Below are 21338 nucleotides of genomic sequence, written 5' to 3'. Positions count from 1 at the left end.
TGCGCTTGGCGTGCTGGGGCCTAGAGCCGCCCCTGGGGGGAGCGTATGCACCTACACATGCATTTAATGGAAGGATCATGGTGGGCAAGCAACTGCCAGTAACAGAAGGATCTTATTTGCGTTGTAGCTGTGCATGCTGTCAGACTGCACCCTCCTGGGCAGGCCTGTGCCCCCCCAGTACCCGGGAGCCTCCCCTAAGCTGCACCCTCCAGGCCCGGCCCGGCCTGTCTCCCCCGCACTGAGGCCCCTAGTAACAAAGGGTGCGGGTGTCCAGCGGGAGGTGCGGGCTCAAGGGGCGAGCCCTGAGAGCAGAACGGGCCTGTCGGTCTGCCGGGGGGCGGGCAGCGCCCAAGCGGGCCCTGGACGGGGAGAGGCCATGAGGGGGAGGCGGTGTCTCCCTGAGGGAAGCGCAGGGGCCGGGCCTGAAGCTCCCGCCGCGGGCTGTGTCCGGAGGGTGCATGGGGCGCTCGAGCCGGGGAAACGGGAGGGCGGAAGGTCGCTCCGGGGCGGGACTTCGGAGCTGGGAGCTCGCGGTCCTTCCGGTGAGGCGGGGCTCCCTCGGCTCTCCCCGGGCTCAGCCTCGCCCCTGCTCACAGCGCCGGCTGGAGGCGCGCGGGCCCAGGTGAGCAGCACGGACCGCCCCTCCCCCCCCAGCCATCGAGAAACCCCAGCGGGGGGTCTGGCTACAGCCCCCCCCCCTTCCCAGGAGCTCCCTCGTCAGTTGGGGGAGGCGGGGCACGGGCTGCAGCCCCCCCTCTGGGGCTCCCACAGCAGTTGGGGAAGGAGGGGCACGGGCTGCAGCCCCCCCCTCTGGGGCTCCCCCATCAGTTGGGGAAGGAGGGGCACGGGGTGCAGCCCCCCCCTCTGGGGCTCCCCCAGCAGTTGGGGAAGGAGGGGCACGGGTGCATCCTCCCCTCTGGGGCTCCCCCATCAGTTGGGGAAGGAGGGGCATGGGGTGCAGCCCTCTTTCTGGGAGCTCCCCCAGCAGTTGGGGGGGGAGGGGCATGGGGTGCAGCCCCCCCCAGGGCTCCCCCAGCAGTTGGGGGAGGAGGGACACAGGGTGCAGCCCCTCTTCTCGGGAGCTCCCCCAGCAGTTGGGGAAGAAGGGGCACAGGGTGCAGCCCCTCTTCCCAGGAGCTGCCCCATCAGTTGAGGAAGGAGGGGCATGGGGTGCAGCCCCCCTCTGGGGCTCCCCCATCAGTTGAGGAAGGAGGGGCATGGGGTGCATCCTCCCCTCTGGGGCTCCCCCATCAGTTGAGGAAGGAGGGGCACGGGGTGCAGCCCTCTTTCTGGGAGCTCCCCCAGCAGTTGGGGGGGAGGGGCATGGGCTGCAGCTCCCCCCCCGGGCTCCCCCAGCAGTTGGGGGAGGAGGGACACAGGGTGCAGCCCCTCTTCTCGGGAGCTCCCCCAGCAGTTGGGGAAGAAGGGGCACAGGGTGCAGCCCCTCTTCCCAGGAGCTCCCTCAGCAGTTGGGGAAGGAGGGGCATGGGGTGCAGGCCAGCTATAGCCTCTCTCCCAGCTCTTCAGAAGATGAGGGTTTGGTTGCAGCTTCCTTGGCCTTAAGACAGTACTTGGTCTGTAAATGGGATATACCCTATGCCCTTCCTGGGGGTCACCTGTCCTTATGTACACAGCAATAAGTACCCATCCCTATGTATTGCCTTTCTCTGAAGGCAGCTGACTTCTCAGACTGGGAAGTGGGAACAAGGCAATGCAAAGTTATTAGGGCTGTCAAGCAATTAAAAAAATTAATTGCACGATTAATCATGCAGTTAATAGAATACCATTTATTTAAATATTTTGGATGTTTTCTACATTTTCAAATATTGATTTTAATTACAACACAGAATACAAAGTGTACAATGCTCACTTCTTTTATTACAAATGTTTGCACTGTAAAAAATAAAAGAAATAGTATTTTTCAAAAAAAACAGGAGTACTTGTGGCACCTTAAAGACTAACAAATTTTCAGTTCACCTAATACAAGTATTGTAGTGCAATCTCTTTATCATGAAAGTTGAACTTACAAATGTAGACTTATGTACCAAAAAATCTGCATTCAAAAATAAAACAATGTAAAATTTTAGAGTCTGTGAGTCCACTCAGTCCTACCTCTTGTTCAGCCAATCGCTCAGACAAACAAGTTTGTTTACATTTGCAGGAGATAATGCTGCCTGCTTCTTGTTTACAATGTCACCTGGAAGTGAGAACAAGTGCTCGCATGGCACTGTTGTAGCCCACATCACAAGATATTTACATGCCAGATGTGCTAAAGATTCATATGTCCCTTGATGCTTCAACCACTGCTCCAGAGGACGTGTCCATGCTGATGACGGGTTTTGCTCGATAACAATCCAAAGCAGTGCAGACAGACAAATGTTCATTTTCATCATCAGAGTCAGATGCCACCAGCAGAAGGGTGATTTTCTTTTTTTGTTGGTTCGGGTTGTGTAGTTTCCACATCAGAGTCTGAAAGCATGCTCCACACCTCATCCTTCTTAAACCTTGGGTTGAGTGATGTAGCTATCTTTAGAAATTTCTCATTGATACCTTCTTTGCAGTCTGTCAGATCTGTGGTGAAGGTGTTCTTAAAAGGAACATGTGCTGGGTCATCATCTGAAATTGCTATAACATGAAATATATGGCAGAATGCAGCTAAAACAGAGCAGGAGACATACAATTCTCCCCAAAGGAGTTCAGTCACAAATTGAATTAACGCATTATTTTTTTAACGAGTGTTCTCAGCGTGGAAGCATGTCCTCTGGAAAAGTGGCCAAAGCATGATGGGGCATACGAATGTTTAGCATATCTGGCCCGTAAATACCTTGCAATGGCAGCTACAAAATTGCCATGCCTGTTCTCACTTTCAGGTGGCATTGTAAATAAGAAGGGGGCAGCATTATCTCCTGTAAATGTAAACAAACTTGTTTGTCTGAGCGATTGGCTGAATAAGAAGTAGGACTGAAGTTTTACATTGTTTTGTTTTGGAGTGCAGTTATGTAGCAAAAAAGAAATCTATATTTGTAAGTTCAACTTTCATGTTAAAGAGATTGCACTATAGTACTTGTATGAGGTGAATTGAAAAATACTACTTCATGTGCCAGCAATGCCCCTCTGCCATGTACATTGGCCAAACTGGACAGTCTCTACGCACAAGAATAAATGGACACAAATCTGACATCAGAAATCATAACATTAAAAAACCAGTGGGAGAACACTTCAGCCTCTCTAACCACTCAGTGACAGACTTGAAGGTGGCAATTTTGCAACAAAAAAACTTCAAAAACAGACTGCAAAGAGAGACTGCTGAATTTGAATTAATATGCAAATTAGATACAATTAACTTAGGTTTAAACAGAGACTGGGAATGGTTGGGTCATTACACTAATTGATTCTATTTCCCTATGTTAAGTTCTCCTCACACCTTCTATGGGTCATCTCAATTATCACTTCAAAGTTGTTGTTTTTTCCCCCTCCTGCTGAGGATAGCTCATCTCAATTAATTGGACTCTTCCAGTTGGTATGCATACTTTCACCTTTTCATGTTCTCTGTATGTATAAATATCTCCTGTCTGTGTGTTCCATTCTATGCATCTGAAGAAGTGAGCTGTAGCCCACGAAAGCTTATGCTGAAATAAATTTGTTAGTCTCTAAGGTGCCACAAGTACTCCTGTTCTTTTTACTATTTCTTTTATCATTTTTACAGAGCAAGTATTTGTAATAAAAATAATATAAAGTGAGCACTGTACACTCTGTGTTCTGTGTTGTAATTGAAATCAATATATTTGAAAATGTAGAAAAAATCCAAGAATATTTCATCATTCATTCATTCATGCCCGTCACCCCAACCGGGGTATGGGCCGCCAACAACAGATCTCCATAGTCTTCTATCCTGGGCCATTCGCTCTAGCTGGTTCCAGGTATAGCCCATTTTTTTGCTATCAACCTGAAGGTCGCGTCGCCAGGTATTTCTTGGGCGGCCTCTTTTCCGCTTGCCTTGGGGGTTCCACTGCAGTGCCTGTCTGGTGATGTTGGTTGGCTGCTTGCGTAGTGTATGTCCTATCCAGCCCCATCTTCTCCTTCTAATTTCTTCCTCTGCTGGGAGTTGATGGGTCCTCTCCAAGAGGTGGATGTTACTGATGGTGTCTGGCCAGCGGATCTGGAGAATCCTTCTGAGGCAGCTATTAATGAAGGTCTGGATCTTCCTGGTGGTTGTTTTGGTTGTCCTCCAGGTTTCAGCTCCATACAGTAAGACTGATTTCACGTTGGAGTTGAACAGTCGAATCTTTATTGCCAAAGACAGCTCTCTGGAGCTCCAGATGTTCTTGAGCTGTAAGAAGGCTGCTCTTGCCTTACCAATCCTTACTTTGATGTCTGCGTCTGTGCCACCCTGCTGGTCGATGATGCTACCTAGGTAGGTGAAGGACTGCACTTCTTCCAGGGGGCTTCCATTCAGTGTGACTGGGTCGTTGCTGATGGAATTGATCCTAAGGATCTTGGTCTTGTCCTTGTGGATGTTGAGGCCAACCTGTGATGACGTGGCTGCCACTACGTTGGTCTTCTCTTGCATCTGCTGTTTACTGTGCGAAAGGAGTGCAAGGTCGTCGGCAAAGTCCAGGTCATCAAGCTGGGTCCACAATGACCATTGGATTCCATCCTACGCTTGTAAGTGGATGTCTTCATAATCCAATCGATGACGAGAAAGAGAAGTGGTGACAACAAGCATCCTTGTCTGACTCGGTTCGCACCTGGAAGCTGTTTGTGTGCTGCCCTCCATGGATCACTCTACAGTGTATGCCGTCGTATGAATTCTTGATCAGGTTGACCACCTTTGCTGGGATGCCATAGTGCCGAAGGAGCTTCCAGAGGGTCTCTCGATCCACGCTATCGAATGCTTTCTCATAGTCAACAAAGTTGATGTACAACGAGGAGTTCCACTCCATAGACTGCTCGACTATGATGCGGAGCGTTGCTATCTGGTCCGTGCATGATCTGTTCTGCCGGAAACCTGCCTGTTCATCTCGTAGCTGTGGATCGACGGCATCCTTCATTCTCTCTAAGAGGACTCGGTTGAAGACCTTCCTGGCACCGACAGGAGTGTGATTCCTCTATAGTTGGCACAGTTGCTGAGGTCTCCGTTCTTGGGGATTTTGATGAGATATCCCTCTTTCCAGTCAGCCGGAATCACTTCTTCTTCCCATATTTTCTCAAAGAGGGGGTACAGCATTTCCACTGAGGCATCCAGGTCTGCTTTCAGGGCCTCTGCTGGGATATCGTCAGGTCCAGCCGCCTTCCTGTTCCTCATCATGGTGATGGCTTTTCTGATCTCGTCTCTGGTTGGTTTATCGCAATTGATTGGGAGGTCCTCATTGGCTGGGTCGATGTCTGGTGGATTTGGTGGTGCTGGTCTGTTCAGGAGTTCCTCAAAGTGCTCCGCCCATCTGTTCATCTGTAGTTCTATTCCTGTTATAGACTTTCCCTGCTTGTCTTTAACGGGACATTCTGGCTTGCTGAACTTTCCAGACAGTCGCTTGGTAGTATCGTACAGCTGTTTCATGTTACCGCTGTATGCTGCCTGCTCTGCTTCTGCTGCCAGTCCATCCACATAATCTCTCTTGTCCTTCCTAATATTCCTCTTCACTGCTCTGTGGGCTTCAGCATACTCTTTTGAGCTTTGGCCTTTGCTGCTCTAGTCCTGCTGTTGTTGACTGCTGCCTTCTTCTTCTTTCTGTCTTCTATCTTTGTCAAGGACTCTGCTGTGATCCACTCTTTCTGCTGGTGTTTCTTAATTCCAAGCACTTCCTGGCATGCTGACCTAAGTGTGTCTCTCACTTTCTGCCATCTGTTGAGTACACTGTCTTCCTCTTCCTCAGACCGATCCTGTAGTACTGAAAACTTATTCTTCAGCGTCAGTCCAAAATCTTCCTTGGTCTTATGGTCCTTCAGAAGGTTGACGTTGTACTTCGCTCTTCTGTCTGGCGTCTATCCAGTTCTTCTTCAGCTTCAGCTTCAATCTGGCCACCACTAAGTGATGGTCGGACGCCACGTCTGCTCCTCTTCTAACTCTAACGTCCTGCAAGAATCTTCTGAACTTCTTGCTAATGCAGACATGGTCGATCTGGTTTTCTGTCATGCCTGCTGGCGATACCCAGGTACTCTTGTGGATCCGCTTGTGAGGAAAGATGCTGCCTCCTATGACCAGATTGTTAAGTGCACACAGATCCACAAATCTCTCTCCATTCTCACTCATCTCTCCCAGAGCATGGGTCCCCATGACTTGTTCGTATCCTGTGTTATCAGGTCCAATTTTGGCATTAAAGTCTTCCATAAGGATGGTAATGTCTTTGTCTGGGAGAGTCTCTAATATTTTCTGGAGTCTGTTGTAAAAGTAGTCTTTGTCCTCCTCTTCACTGTCATTGGTTGGAGTGTAGCACTGAACAACATTCATCTTAATCCTCTTCATTTTAGTTCTGAAGGATGCTGTGATGATCCTGGGACCATGTGCCTCCCAACCAATCAGTGCTCTCTGTGCCTGCTTGGACAACATGAAGCCTACTCCCTGTGTGTGGGGTGCATCGCTCTCTTCATGTCCTGAATACAGCAACAGCTCTCCTGTCAACAGTCGTCTCTGTCCAGCTTGCGTCCATCTTGTCTCGCTAATGCCTAGTAGGGTCAGGTTGTTGCTCCTCATCTCTGCTGCAACCTGCGCCGTCTTTCCTGACTCGTACATGGTCCTCACGTTCCATGTGCCGATGGTAATCCTCCTGGCTGCAAGAAGGGTGATCGGCTTAGTGGCTTCCTCGCGGCTTTCACCACCCAGCGTCATGCATCTTCGAGTTGAAGACCCTTCTTTTTCCAGGCTAAAAGTCTCTGTTAACTCCATTGTTGGCGTTTCTGTAGCAAGCTGATTTTTACAGGGTGGAGTTGCTAGCCCCACGCCCAACCCTCCTCCTTTACCCTGACTTGGGACAGGCAGATGGCCCCAAAGGACCTCTCTGGTGGAGTTCAAGAATATTTAATAATTTCAATTGATATTCTGTTAACAGTGCAATTAAAACTGTGATTAATTGTGATTAATTTTTTCAAGTTAATTGCGTGAGTTTAACTGTGATTAGTTGACAGCCATGAAAGTTACATCTGTGTTCCTGGGAAAGTGCTGATCTTCCAGCAGTTGAGGGTACAGATGCACTAGCAAGAACTTAAAGTTCTGCTTGCATTTTTCACTTCAGCTAAGTGTGTGCTGTACAAGCTGGAATGCAGCTACCATCTAACAGCAGCCTTGCACAAACAGACTGTAAGCAAAGCTTAATGCCGTATTAATTTGAAACCACCTGAGGAGTTTGGTCCCCAGTCCTGCAAAAACTGACATGCTTAAGTCTCATTGGACGTTGATTCCCTGAGACTACTTCAGTGTTTAAATTTTCACAGGTTTGGGGCAGGTTAGTGCCAAGGTTGTTAATCATGCTGAAGACACCAAGATAAACATTGGTAAATAGAATAAATAGTGCCTCAGGATCTTGAATGGCTACAGCAATGATACTCAAACTGTGGCTCACAAGCTTCAAGTGGCTCTTTAATGTCTCCTGCAGATCTTTGCAGCACATGATATTAAAACAGTGTGTGATTTGTTAACCAACCTAAGTTATTAACCAATCAGGATGCTTTTACTATGTTGGTAATCAATTGTCAACTTGCATCAATTATTAACTTATTTGCTGTGAGAATTATATATAATATATAAACTAAATATTTCCCATCATGCTGTTTAAAAATGAATAGTACTATAGTGAATGAAACAATGAATTCACACTGCTGTGGCTATTTTGGGTAATGTTGATTGGTAATTTGGCTTCTGAACCACTGATGTATGGGTATCACTGGGCTACAGGTAATCCGTGCCTCCCTTTTATGTCTCATCTAAAAGAAGGAATCTCTGTCAGCACAGTGCCCCTTAACTCAATGCCCCAGCAAGGTGTTACTGCATCAGAGGACATAGTGACAGAATAACTTGCTGCTTCCTTAGGGAAACCTCCCAATACAATGTCCACTTGGCCTGGGGGCTGCTAACTTGTGAGTACTGACATCCCTGCTTTAAAGGAATCTGCAGAGGTAATAACAGGGTTGTTCTTTTGTTTAATTCTTTACAATATGTAAAGAAGTCCTGGGGAAAAACCTTAAGGGAGTTGGAATTTATATTAGAAATTCAGGTATTGTCTACTTTGAAGATCATGTGGATGACTGAAGAACTAGTAGGGAAATTATATTACTGGCACCAAAGGAAGTTGAACCTGAGTGAAGAGAGGGATTTTTATTCTGTCTGTTTCTACTCTTGGTGCTTTGTTTATTTGTTAATGCCTAGCTAACTCAATTGCCTGACAGTTTTGGAGGAAAGAATCAGTAACAAAGAGGAACAATCCTGTTCCTTCTGTTAAGCGTTGTCATAGTTACCACTGGAGTTATTGGCTCCTCCAAGGAGTCTTCAGCAAAAACAGGAAATGCAAGGCTTATAAATTCATACATGTTAAGGGCAGAATGGACCATTATGATCACCTAGTCTGATCTCCTGTGTCACACAGGCTAGAGAATTTCATCCTGTATATTCCTCATTAAGCCCAATAACTAACTAGAGCATATTTCTTTACAAATACATGTGATTGGACATAGTATTCCATTAATGGTCTCACCAGTGTCAAATACAGAGATAACAACATCTCCCTATTTCTACCTAATATTCTCCTGCTTATACATCCAAGGGTTGGTTTTGGCAGCAGCATTGCCCTGAGCGCACATGTTCAGCCAGTTTCCATTGTGGCCCCTAAGTCCTTTTCACAATCTCTGCATTCAAGGATACAGTTTCCCATTCTGTAAGTGTGGCCTGCATTCTTCGTTCCTAAATATATGATCTTGCATTTGGCTGTATTAAAATACAGAGTTGCCACGCAGTCCAGATTGCTCTGCTGGGGTGACAGGTCTCCACAACCCAACATTTTTTGTGTCGTCTGCAACATTTATCAGAGCATTGGATTTTATATTCATTATCATTGTAATGAAAGCTGATCCTCTTGAGTCCCCACTAGAACCCCCCAGCTTGATGATGAGTCTCTATTAGCAATGACGTTTTGAGATCTCAGTTTCTAATCCATTTAATATGTGCTATATTGATTTCTGAATTATACTATTTTAATTAGCATATCATGACGTAAAAGTCTTGCAGAAGTCAAAGCGTATTGTAGCAACACTTTAAAAATCAAGCTTATTTGACAGGACCTATTTTCTGTAAAAAAGCATCTCCTCAGGCATTAATTCTACCATCCTTTTATTCTTTATTGATTGAGCCTTGTATCAGCCATTCCATTATTTTACCCAGGATCAGTGTCAGTCTGGCCTGTAATTACCTTTATGATCCCATTTACTCTTTTTAAATATTGGCACAACTTTTCCTTCCTTCCAGTCCTTTGGAACTTCCCAAGTAGTACAAGATTTATTAAATATTAGTATCAGTGCTCCAGAGATGTCCTCAGCCTACTCTTTTAAAACAGGTGCCAATTATTCTGATTTGCCATTCTAAAAATATTTATCTTTTGTTGAGTCTGTTTAATGTCCTTCTTAGTTACTGTTGGCACAGAAAGGATTTCACTATCATGTGATACCAATATATCATCCAGCTTCTTTCCAAATTAAGAACAGAAATGTTGATTGAACACTCTTGTCTTGTCTGCATCATTAATGATGTAATCACCATCTCCATGCATCATGGACCCATATATTGTTAGTATTTCTTTTTGTTTCTAATATTTAAAAAAACCACTTCTGATTGGTCTTAACATTATTAGCTATAGATGGTGTGATTAAATATTATATTAAATGTTCAGGATAGAAAGAAATACAGTTTCCTCATTTCCTGAGCACCACCCAGCCTGTGCATTGAGTAAGGCTGTCCAGTGCGGGGAAAACAGTATGTGATTATGTAAATAAAGAATGCATATGCACAATGGGGCACATTAAGATTGCACAGATACTTACATTCTGCTATTTCCTAACTTTTAAGTTGATTTATTAACCTGAATAACCTTCATTTAACATAGTTATTTTTGTACATAAAAATGTAAATAGGTTGGCTAGGAATTCAGTTATATAGATAGGGTATTGAATGCCATACGGTCTCTGGAGTAGATGGTGTAATGACACAGCTAATGCCTGGAGAAACAACTGCTGCGGAGAAATGTGACCTGCATGAGATCTCCTAGAAATAGTTTATACTTTGTCTATGGGGAGGGGAAGGAAGAAGCCTGGTCCAAGGCCTATCAGAAATGTGATGCAAATTAAATAGAGACTTCTCACAAGGAGAGACTGGTGTAACACTGGAAACTAGGCCACTCTGCTATGGAAGGGACTCTCTTTTGCTGGAATGTCAGTGGTGCCTCACACACTTAAGCTTTCCTCATGCCCACGGGAGTCTGTGCTCTGCTAGCCTCCTAAGTACTGTAGTTTTGGGGATCTGTGCTGTCACCTCAACTCAGTTTTTTCCTTCCTTTAGGTTAGAAGTCATGACCCTCATTCCCTTTCTCCGTTCCCTAGACATCTTTCTAAATGATAATTGATATCAGTTCAGTTGATTAAAATGTCCGGATGTTGAGCCGGGTGACATTTGTTGTCAGTTTTAGTCTTAACTTCTGTTTATTTTTCACATTTACTATGTAATTTTGGCATTTCAGGTTTGTGCCATTTGTTTGAATGTTGAAAAGAGCCTGGAATGGCTTCAGTAAAAAAACAAACAAACCTGTGTGTAGATTTTGAAGCTGTGAATTTTCATCAGTTCTCCTCTTCCCCCTTAATCTTTGCCTGTTCTTTACAGTGGGATAAATATTTTATTTCAAAACAACTAAGATGTCTGGCCAGCTGTTACATCACATGTGGCAGCCAGATGGATGGGAACCTACCGGGAGTTCTTTCTTACAGGAAACGAACATCCCCAGCAGTCACTAAGGGTGGGTGTAACCTTCATTAATTTTGCCAGACTTTTAAAGTATTGGTAGGAGTGTAGGAGTAAACCCACAATCAAGGTCTTTATTTAAAAAAAAAAAAAGAAAGAGACTAAATAGTTCACTTACAGATTATAGCTATAATTGGCTAGTCTCTGCCTCCACTCCCTTCTTGGGAGCAGGGACTGGGATAATCTCTGATGACAGGACAGAGCAGACAGTGTCCCAGTTGCTATGCTGGAATGCTGTACAAGGTTGGGATGTCACACTGTAGGGTGCGGTGGGGGCTGGACACTGCACTCTATGCCAAAAGTCCAGGAGATGGCTCATCTGAGGGGAGGGACTTGACAGCTGACAGGCTTGGCATCTGCTTCTGGAGAGCCACATGTAAAAGACAGACCTGCCTTACTTTCCTCTGTCTGCAGCGCTCAAGAAGAGCCTCTCCGCTTGAATAAATCATCTGTCTGTTTCACCTTCCCAGGGTGGAGTTTGGTCGAGACAGGAGAGGAAGAGGGAGGGGAATTTACCTTTACCTCATGCAACATTCCAGCATAGTGATTGGTACTCTGTGCTGACCTATCCAGATGTCATTAGAGATCAACTCAGCCCGTGTTTCAGCCAGCCAGCCCCCTGCCACATCCAGATTTCTGTCTGCCTACTTGCTAGAATTGTTGCTTTAAATTTTCTGTACCTTCTGGCTGCTGTAGGATTGGCAAAAGTCCTAATGGTAACCGTACTGTGGGGACCTTTACCTCTCAACTTGTCTCCCTCTGCTATAGTGCTAGGGCACCCTGCTGTGACCTGTCTGGCAAAGAAATGTTAGCAGAAGCCTCCTCTCTGTCTCTGGAGAGCTGTGAGAGGGAGAGGCAGGTCTAGCTGTTGCATAGAGGAGCTGAGATACTGCCTGACCCCTCAAGTCCTGGGCTATAGGTGAGAGCCTGATTTTGTATGTTAGGTGGGAAAGAGGGTGATTGATTTTGCTTGAGCAGCTGAATCCATGATGGGAGAGGAACATAAGGAGAGCCATTATGGGTAAGACCAATGGTCCTTCTAGCCCAGTATCCCATCTTCCAGCAGCAGCCACTGCCAGGTGGTTCAAAAGGATTGAACAGAGCAATTACCGAGTGATCCATCCCTTGTTATCCAGTCCCAGCTTCTCTCAGTCAGAGGCTTAGGGACATCTGGGGAATGGGGTTGGGTCCCTGGCCATCTGGGCTAATAGCGATTGGTGGACCTATCCTCCATGAACTTATCCAATTCCTTTTTGAACCCAGTTTTATTTTTGGCCTTCATAGCATCCTTTGGCAATGAGTTCCACAGGCTGACTGTATGTTGAGTGAAATACTTCCTTTTGTTTGTTTTAAACCTGCTGCCTGATAATTTCATTGGATGACCCCTGGTTCTTATGTTATGTGAAGGGGTAAATAACACTTCCCAATTCACTTTCTCCACATCGTTGTGATTTTATATACCTCTATCATACCGCCCCTTAGTCATCTCTTTTCTAAGCTGAAAATTCACTGTCTTTTTAATCTCTCCTTGTATAACAGCTCTTCCATATCCCTGATCATTTTTATTGCCCTTCTCTGTGCCTGTTCCAATTCTAATATATTTCTGCAGAGACAGGGTGTCCAGAACTGCATGCCATATTCAAGGGGTGGATTTACATATTGATATTGTGATGTTTTCTGTCTTATCTGTCCATTTCCTAATGGTTCCTAGCATTTGGTTAGCTTTTTTTGACTGCTGCTTCACATTGAGTAGCTGTTTTCAGAGCACTATACACAGTGACTCCAAGGTCTTTCTTGAGTGGTGACAGCTAATTTAGTCCCCATCATTTTGTATGTATAGTTGGGATTATGTTTTCCCATGTGCATTACTTTGCATTTATCAACATTGAATTTCACCTGCCATTTAATTGTCCAGTCATTCAGTTTTGTGAGATCCCTTGTAACTCTTCACAGTCTGTTTTGGATTTAACTGTCTTGAGTAATTCAGTATCTTCTGAATCTCTTACCAGCACTGCACATAAATCTGTCTATCTGTCTTGAGAGATCTGCAACCTTCGTATCTGGCAAGCAATTTGCTATGTGTTTCTCCTGGTTATCAGAAGCCTGGGCAGTTGGCACCTCCCCTTGGAGCCGTCTGCTTCCCCAGAAACAGCAAGAGCAGCAGCATGCTTTTAACCATTTCATGTTTGGTCTCTACTAAAGGCACATACAGGAGTGGGCAAGAAGCCTGCTGTAGCTGCTGCAATCTGCACTGGTGAGCCACTACCACGTGAAGTGGCTGAAAGGAATCTTCTGGCTCTGTAGTCGGCGAAGACCTTCATGCCTTCTCCTCCTTTATAAATACTCTGGCAGGAGCCGCCTGTGAATGCACTCTGGTTAGAATAACTAGAGAAGGCTGGGTGTGCCAGAGCAGCATCAGTGTGTGTTCAGAACTTGGGCTGCACGGAGCATGTCAAGTGCTGAGCAGCATCAAAACCTTTTATATATGTGCTATTGACCTGTCTGTCATTACAGCTGAAAGCATGCTAAATATCTTCCTATGGATAGCACAGCAGCCCCTGTGAAGAGAGACCCCAGCACACTCTCTGGGGTCAGTGTGCTGTCATTTACCCCTTGATTCTTTATGTTCGCTCTTCTCCCAGCCCGGACTCTGCAATTTCGTAACTGAACTCTTTTCAGCATCTTCAACAATTTGTAATTAACTTGACTTCTTGCAGTAAAATCTGTGTTAGAAACACATCGAAACACTGTTTAATTATCATTTGCTAATTCTCATTTTCACTCACATTAGAGAAGATGGTGTCCTTTACTTGCCAAACAATTGCTTGGTAACTGATGGACTTGGAGTGACCTGACACGTATTCTAGTCTGTGTTCAATGCATGTTTCCCCGCAGTACATAGGCACTAACAAGCAGGAAGATAAAGGGAAGGAGTGGGGTTTTTTTTCCCCCCAAGGCCTCTTAAACAGGATCAACATTCCATTAATCCCTTTTCTTTATAGATGCAGTACACAGGCACCATCAAATACTTGTTTATAACAAGCAATTCACATAAGACAAGTTTGCCATAGTGTTCTTTCCTGGCCATTGAGTATTCTAGCATCCTTGGCTGCCATTTGTGTCCGTGAGAGTTGAGGATGCTGAGTGCCTTGCTGGATTAGCCCATAGATTTCTAGGAGAAGAGCAGAGAGACACTCCCCAAAGGTGCTAAAACTGTGGTAACAGTGTACTGAAATGTTTACATGACACACATTGCAATTTTTATGAATTACTTTAATTTGAAAGACAATAGATGCTGACTCCGAGCCTCTTTCTGATCTTGCATTCCACAAGAGCAGCGGTTGCCAAATGAGTTAATGCACCATGCAGATTGGTCATATTTTCAGCATGTCTTTATGTATGGCTGGTGAACTAGAAGTTCCAGTTAACCTTTCAGGGCAGTAACTCCAGCACGTTTTGAATGAGAGTCATTCCCTTGATTGAACTTTAGAGGTCAATGTGACGTCCAGAAGTGTTCTTCCTCACATACCCGCCGCCCTGTGCGTTTGAATGGGGACACTCATTTGCAGGTGTGCCATGCATGTGAGACTAATGCGGTGACCTCAAGTGGGATTTTTAAAGATTCCCACAAGTATAAATGAAAGCTGTGATTTAGAGTTTAGCATGCAGCTGGCCTTTCCACTTAAGTCTCTAGCATCATTGGATAATTGCATGTAAAGGATTGTTTTACTCCTCAACTTAGGTATTTAGAAAAAAAACTAATCAAACTGGCTGTCCCTGTGCTGTTTGGGCGATTTCCTGCTATGCACCCTAACATGTACTTTAATGGATCCTTCTGGAGCAGAAAGTGGTGCTACAGGAAATAGTGTTGGTGATTCAGTAGGTGGCACTATTTTATCTGAGTCAGTACTGAGCTGGTCCTAGGGGCACTGTGCTGCTGGAGGGGCCATTGGACAAGAGAGACACAAAATGTTGGGTACAAATGGCTTTTAGCATCCATGGCATTTTTAGAAGTATATAGGTGTTCTTGCCACAGATCAGTGTAGGCAATTACCATTCTTATTATGTAATTCTTTCTTCTGCAGTTTCAGTTGGCACAAGATTCTTCTTCACTTCCTGTTGAGCAGTGTTGGTTGGAACATGGCAAGCATTCATCTACAGGTGGCTGCATTTCAGAGATTGGTGAAGTGTACATAAATCTGTGCTCTGTGTATGTTCAGAGCCTTTTCTGCTCACTTTGCTGTCTGAACTGTTTGTTTCTCTTTGCTGCTGTGAGTCCTACTGAACCAGCACAGGTGTTGAAATGGCGCTTAGTCTTCTTTGGCTTGAGTATCACTTAACAGAATTGCATAATCTTTGTTACAGGTTGCTTTTAGGGCTGGCAATTAGAAATTTATTTTTACTTGTAAATTTAGCAGATTTGATTTGATCTAGATTCCTTAAAAGATAAAAACTGTGGAGCCCTGTGCTGCTTTTTTACAAACCCTTGTCAGAGCAGAGGCCAACTTTGCATTGCCTGACTTAGCTGCCTATAAGTGTGTAACCTGGTTGTAGACTGTGTCTAGTTTGTCCAGTAAATTAGAGCTTTTGTAATCATTTGGATAAAAGGATCTATGTAAAAGCTCATCATCATGGAAATTAGATCCTGTAAATACATACAAAGAGCTTATTTCATTTTTTTTTAAATGACAGTTTTCCAGAATGATGCCAAGAAAAAGAAAGCGGTTAACTCCATTAAATGCTGTCCAAAGTAAACCTAGCTTCTCTCCAGCTGACACCTCTGGGAGCCTGACAGTTGTTCTTGATGGGAATTCCTCTCCAGTAAGCAGCAAATACTTCAGTGAAGAGAAGAGGACATCTTCCCGGCTAGGGACAGACTTTTTCAACCAACCCTGCATCAGCCTGGCTAAATCATTTCTAGGACAGGTAATTGACGCAAGGACTCATATCCATGCCAACAGGTTTACTTTGTGGTATAGCACACACCAACAGCATAAGTTGTTGGACCATAATTGCATCCTTTTACTGAGTTTTAATTCCAAAGCTCTCTGCTGTTACAGGAAATATGGACTCACTCTTGTTCTTGGTGAAATCATTGGGACTTTCGGGAACAGGGTTGGGCCCATTTTGGTTGCATGAGCAGAACCAGTCTCTTGTCAGATCAGTTTTCTATTCCATTTTGCATTAAGCTTATCTTGAAACTTTTTTTTTTTTAACCCAGTTTACTCACTGAAATGGGATTGGTGACTGATCCAGGGCCATTATTCTTGTAACAGGTATTCCTGTATGTTGGCTTTGTATTGTCTTTGGCTGGGTGGCCTAGTGGATAGGGCACTGGACTGGGACTCAGGAAACCTGAGTTCTATGCCCTGCTCTACCTTGCTAGGTGATCTTGGGTCAGTTATTTGGGATAGCTCAGTGGTTTGAGCATTGGCCTGCTAAACCCAGGGTTGTGAGTTCCATCCTTGATGGGGCCATTTAGGGAACTGGGATAAAAATCTGTCTGGGGATTGGTCCTGCTTTGAGCAGGGGTTGAACTAGATGACCTCCTGAGGTCCCTTCCAACCCTAATAATCTATGATTTCCCTTCCTGTGTCTCAGTTTCTGTATTTGTGAAACGGGGATAGTGCTTCTGACCTCCGTTGTAAAGCACTGTGAGATCTATGGATGAATAGCAGTTTATAAGGGCTATGGATTATTATTGTGCTATAATATGTCGGAATAGTTACTTCTGTCTGAAAACCCAATCTACCACTCTAGACTTTGTGCCTTCTTTTCTGCTGCCTTGTATGCTTGGAACAGCCTCTCACTTAATATACACCAAGCTCTATTCTCTTAGGAGGCAAATATTGCCTCTTTCTTTGCAGATGTGAAGGGTCTTGACTGCAGCTGAATCAGCATGGGTCAATCCTACAGAAAAGGCAAGGTGCATGATTTCACCCTTCCTTGTACACTACTTAACCGTGTTCCATCGGGGATCCCTTTGCACTAGAACACAATGTGTTTTGCAGGGCAGGCTGTGGGTGTCACAGAGGTGGGACTGTTGGATCTTTGACTGTGCACATCCATCAGACATTCTCTGCCTACCCATAGGCGGGGAGCCACAGGAGCCCTGAGGCTGTGATAGCAGCTGCATAGTATCTTTACAGCCTCCACCTCTCCCCCACCCCCAGGGACAAGAAATCCTGATTACATAGTTCAGTTAAATGAGTTGTGTACTTTAGCCAGGAATTAGCCCTTAAATCTGTAAAACCGCACCCACACACTCTTGAAGCACTCCAAAGGTCTCAAACTTGTGTGTTCCAACTCTGTATCGTCCTGTGTTATGCCTGCTATCCCTCTTGGAATTTTGTTTTTAAAAGTTGTCATGGAAGTGTTTCTGTTAGTCTTAGATTTGGTAAAAGTTTTGGATTTTAGTCTTACCAAACCTAAATTTTGGGTCATACTTGGCCTGACAGTAACTCCTTAACTTTTAAAATGCATTTGGTCATATTAGTACACACCGTCAACAGGACACAGAAACCTAAACAGACTAGAACATTGTAGGATATTTTGCATATGTACTAGTGAATGAGGATAGTTAAGGGTATTTGCCTATTTTTCCACTAGGAGAAACCCTTGTCTTTATTCTACTTCAGTGAATTGTTTTTGCCATAATGGAGGACAAAATACAGACGGAGTTTACTAATCATCAGTGGAAGAGGGATGTGTGTCTTGAGTGGCTTCCTTTGTGCACATTTGGGGTAGCTGAGAAATCAAGGAAATGGCTGTGTGAATCTTAAAACCACAATTCGATCCTCAGCATTTCTTCTGTTAAAAAGAGAAAGTCAGCCATGTGGGTCTGATGCTTTTGGAGCATAAAAGCTGACTGTCATTATTCACAGATCATGACTTCAGACTGGCCAAAAAATTAGTATGCTTCTGACGTCTCTTTGCATATTTCATGATTGAAAATGGTAAACTCAATAATTTCTCTGATACTGTTGAGAACTCGAGAGTTGTTATAACTGTCGCATTTTAGAATTTGTTTTTAGTGTTTGATGCAGACTTCTGGCAAATCCATTACTGGATCAGGCCAACAATTGCTGTAGCAATCCAGTGCAAGCATCTGGCAGGAATTAAGCTCTCTGCTTTGTGAGGGTCATTCCAAAATCACTTGTTTTTAAATATGGGAGTGCAGAATGTAGTATAATTAAACAGAGAGTTTGTGCCCAAACGAGGCTAAATTGAAGTATTTCATAAACACATTAAATAAAACAAGATGTCTGGAAACAACATTCGGTCAAACCACAAAAAACCGTGTGTATGGATTTTGCTTATGTTTTGTTTCTCTCTTTCTCTCGTTTTAAAATTATTTTCACCATTCTCTATTTCTCCACCTACATTTAATTATTTACCTAAGTGCCAGCAGGAGGGAGCCTGTTTCAATAGCAAAGTTTTGTCAGGATGTTGCCCAGAGTCTCTCAGCTGCATTTTATGTAGTGTGGAAACTACAAAAGTATTATTAATACCCTGATTATGATTACGTGCCCAGCTGGGGACCAGGACTTGGTACTAGTCTTGGTAAGACTGTGTCCAATGAGGAAGTTATTTCATCATATTTGTTGTCATATTTTCCTCTGAATTAAATAATACGCATGTAATGATGTGCTAAACTTGTGATTTAGAGTCAGTGTCAGTGACTTAACAGGTGGCACTCTTTGCTTCAGCCAATAAACATGTTGGATGGAACAAAAAACAAATGGGCAGGCTGGAAAAAATGACCTTATTTTATGCCTATGTAACACCATAAATTTGTACTGCATGATACAGTCACATTGAGAAAATGGAACTTTTGTTCCCTCCAGCATTTTGATAGGTAAGTGTCTGGATCCTTGGTCTGAGGTGTGGCACCGGATCCATTATGTTGTGTGATAATCCATGACTCTTTACATTTCTGTACTTCTCATGCTTTTTCCCGTGATCAAGGTTGTGTCTATACTCCAGGGACTATTCTGGCATAGTTATGTTGGCGTAGCTGTGCCAGCAGAGCCTTGTAGTGTAAGTGCAGCCTACACCAATGGAAGAGGTTTTTCACTTGTTGTAGGAACACTGTTAGCTTCTGTCGACCTAGCTGTGCCTACACTGAGGGTTAAGTCGGCATAGTTGCATGGGTCGGGGGTTGAGTTTTCTTCACACTACTGACTGATGTAGCTACGTTGATCTAACTAAAGGGTTCCTTACCCTGGGACTCACTAACACACACTTTTGACCTGTCTTTCAGATTTTAGTTCATAAACTTCCTGATGGCAGAGAACTCCGGGGAAGGATTGTGGAAACGGAGGCATATCTGGGTGGGGAAGATGCAGCTTCCCATTCAAAGGGAGGGAAGCAAACTGCAAGAAATGCAGCAATGTTCATGAAACCTGGAACTCTGTATGTGTACCAGATCTATGGGATTTATTTCTGCATGAATGTTTCCAGCCAGGGTAAGTGGGGACTCGAGTTATAATGATTATGGCATGAGGTGCTTCCATAGTGCAGATATTCATACTTGCCATGTCTCAGTCATTTATGAGCTTTGTACAGATTCTTAGTCTGCAAAGACAGTTGCTACCACCACCTTTGCCTCCCCTCGTGACTTGGTGCTTCTGCCCGTGGACCTATAGCTAAAAACAACCCCGGAAGACTTGGCCCTCTTTAAATTTAATATTGCCATTGACAACTAGTGAGTATTACGCACATGTTGCAGGCAGGGCCTGTCTCTGACCACGTGCATGTACAGGATTTAGCACAATGGGGACCCGATCTCAGATGAGGCCTCTAGGCAGTACTGGAATACGTATAATAAGATTTGAGTCTCTAAGGTAGAATCTGTATTTGCCAAACTTTTCTTAAGATGAATTTTAGAAAATTCTCAATGTTGATATCCTGAGATGCTGCCTCATTTGTGCAACCTTTGTGCTAGACAGCACCAATGGTGGTTCTTGGTAAATTTGTTTACACTCTTTCGAGGACACAATGTAGCCTGATCTATAGATTATGTATTAATTATATTGATTAATTAAGAATTCTCAGTTATTACTTTGAGGGTTGACAGGTTCTTGTCCCAAGATCAGGCTCCGTATTATTAAAATTACTGTATATTTGGGAACCACGATGTGCACAGTTGCAACACTCACATTATAGTAACTCTTCTGTGACCTGGATCATGTGGATCGATCGGTCTTCAGCTGTCGTTAAGACTGCGCTGATCACAACACATCCGCCATTCTTCTCGCATTCTTGCCTTTCTTCTCCATGTTGGTCTGAGACGTTTAACAGTGTCATCTTCCCATCTTCTTGGGAATGATTGCGGTCCACCTATTGTCCGTGAGCCGTGCTGTGTGGCCTGCCCATCGCATCTTGTTATATCTGCTTTCCAGATCAATATCTTTCACACTGCTGCGTTCTCTGATCATTTCATTTGGGATGCAATCCATAAGGGAAATTCCCAACATAGCTTGTTCCATTGCCCTTTCAGCTACCAACAGCCACTGCTCTTCTCCCTTTGTCAGTGTCCACGTTTCACTGCCATACAGCATGCCCGGCAGCACTGTTGAATTGAAGATATTTGTATGTGTGGTCTTGTCGATTTTTCCTTTGAGGACATCCTTGATGGAATTAAACGCACACCATCCTGCTCGACTCCTTCGCGAGAGTTCTCTGTTCAGATCTTGGTGCATATTAACTTATTGGCTCAAATATATGTACTGTTCCACTTCTTCCATTTCTTCTCCTGTTACCGTTATTCAGCCTTTTTGTAAGACGTCTGATCGCATGTATTTAGTTTTGCAGCGGTTCATTTTCAGGCCGACCTGACTGCTTTTCTTGTCGAGTCTTTGTAGCATGTTCTGCAGTTGGTTGGTGCTTTCGGCAATTAGTACAATGTTGTCCGCGAATCTGAGATGAGATAATCATTCTCCGTTTACGTTGACACCACTCCTCCAATTGATCTTGTTCATAACCATTTCGAGGCAAGCGGTGAAATTGTATCTCCTTGCTTTACGCCTTTCTCAATTGGGATGCGGAGGGGATTTTCGAGGAGAGTAATGTCTGTTGTACATCCAGTATTCGCTTCCTTCAACAAACTGATGTACTGCGTGTTAATGCCTTGCTCTGTGAGCACCTTTTAATATTGCGTTGAACTCGATGCTATCGAAGGCCTTTTCATAGTCGACGAAAGCAATGCACAGTGGGAGTTTGTATTCCCTTGCTCTTTCTAGGAGCTGGCTAAGGGTAAATATATGGTCGATTGTGCTGAAATTTCTTCGAAACCCTGCCTGCTCTCTCGGCTGTTGTTCATCCAGGCTCTGCAAGAATTGGT

General features: G+C 44.4%; 1 protein-coding gene across 2 annotated transcripts in view; it reads left to right on the top strand.

The window, feature by feature from the left end:
• Positions 1-342: 342 nt before the first annotated feature.
• Positions 343-21338, top strand: part of MPG (N-methylpurine DNA glycosylase) — a 49980-nt gene continuing 28984 nt past the window's right edge. The window contains exons 1-4 of one of the 2 annotated variants that reach the window (XM_039492701.1): positions 438-622; positions 15079-15154; positions 15686-15919; positions 19257-19461. In XM_039492701.1, the coding sequence (XP_039348635.1) occupies positions 459-622; positions 15079-15154; positions 15686-15919; positions 19257-19461 (679 nt within the window). In that variant the 5' untranslated portion in view covers positions 438-458. Of the gene's footprint in view, positions 623-15078; positions 15155-15685; positions 15920-19256; positions 19462-21338 lie in introns of both variants that reach the window. The other variant, XM_039492700.1, reaches the window with a different exon arrangement.

This window comes from Mauremys reevesii, linkage group 10, assembly GCF_016161935.1.
Source record: "Mauremys reevesii isolate NIE-2019 linkage group 10, ASM1616193v1, whole genome shotgun sequence".
Classification (NCBI taxonomy): Eukaryota; Metazoa; Chordata; order Testudines; family Geoemydidae; genus Mauremys; species Mauremys reevesii.
Note: the sequence above shows the minus strand (reverse complement) of the source record. Positions and strands in the feature narration are given on the sequence as shown.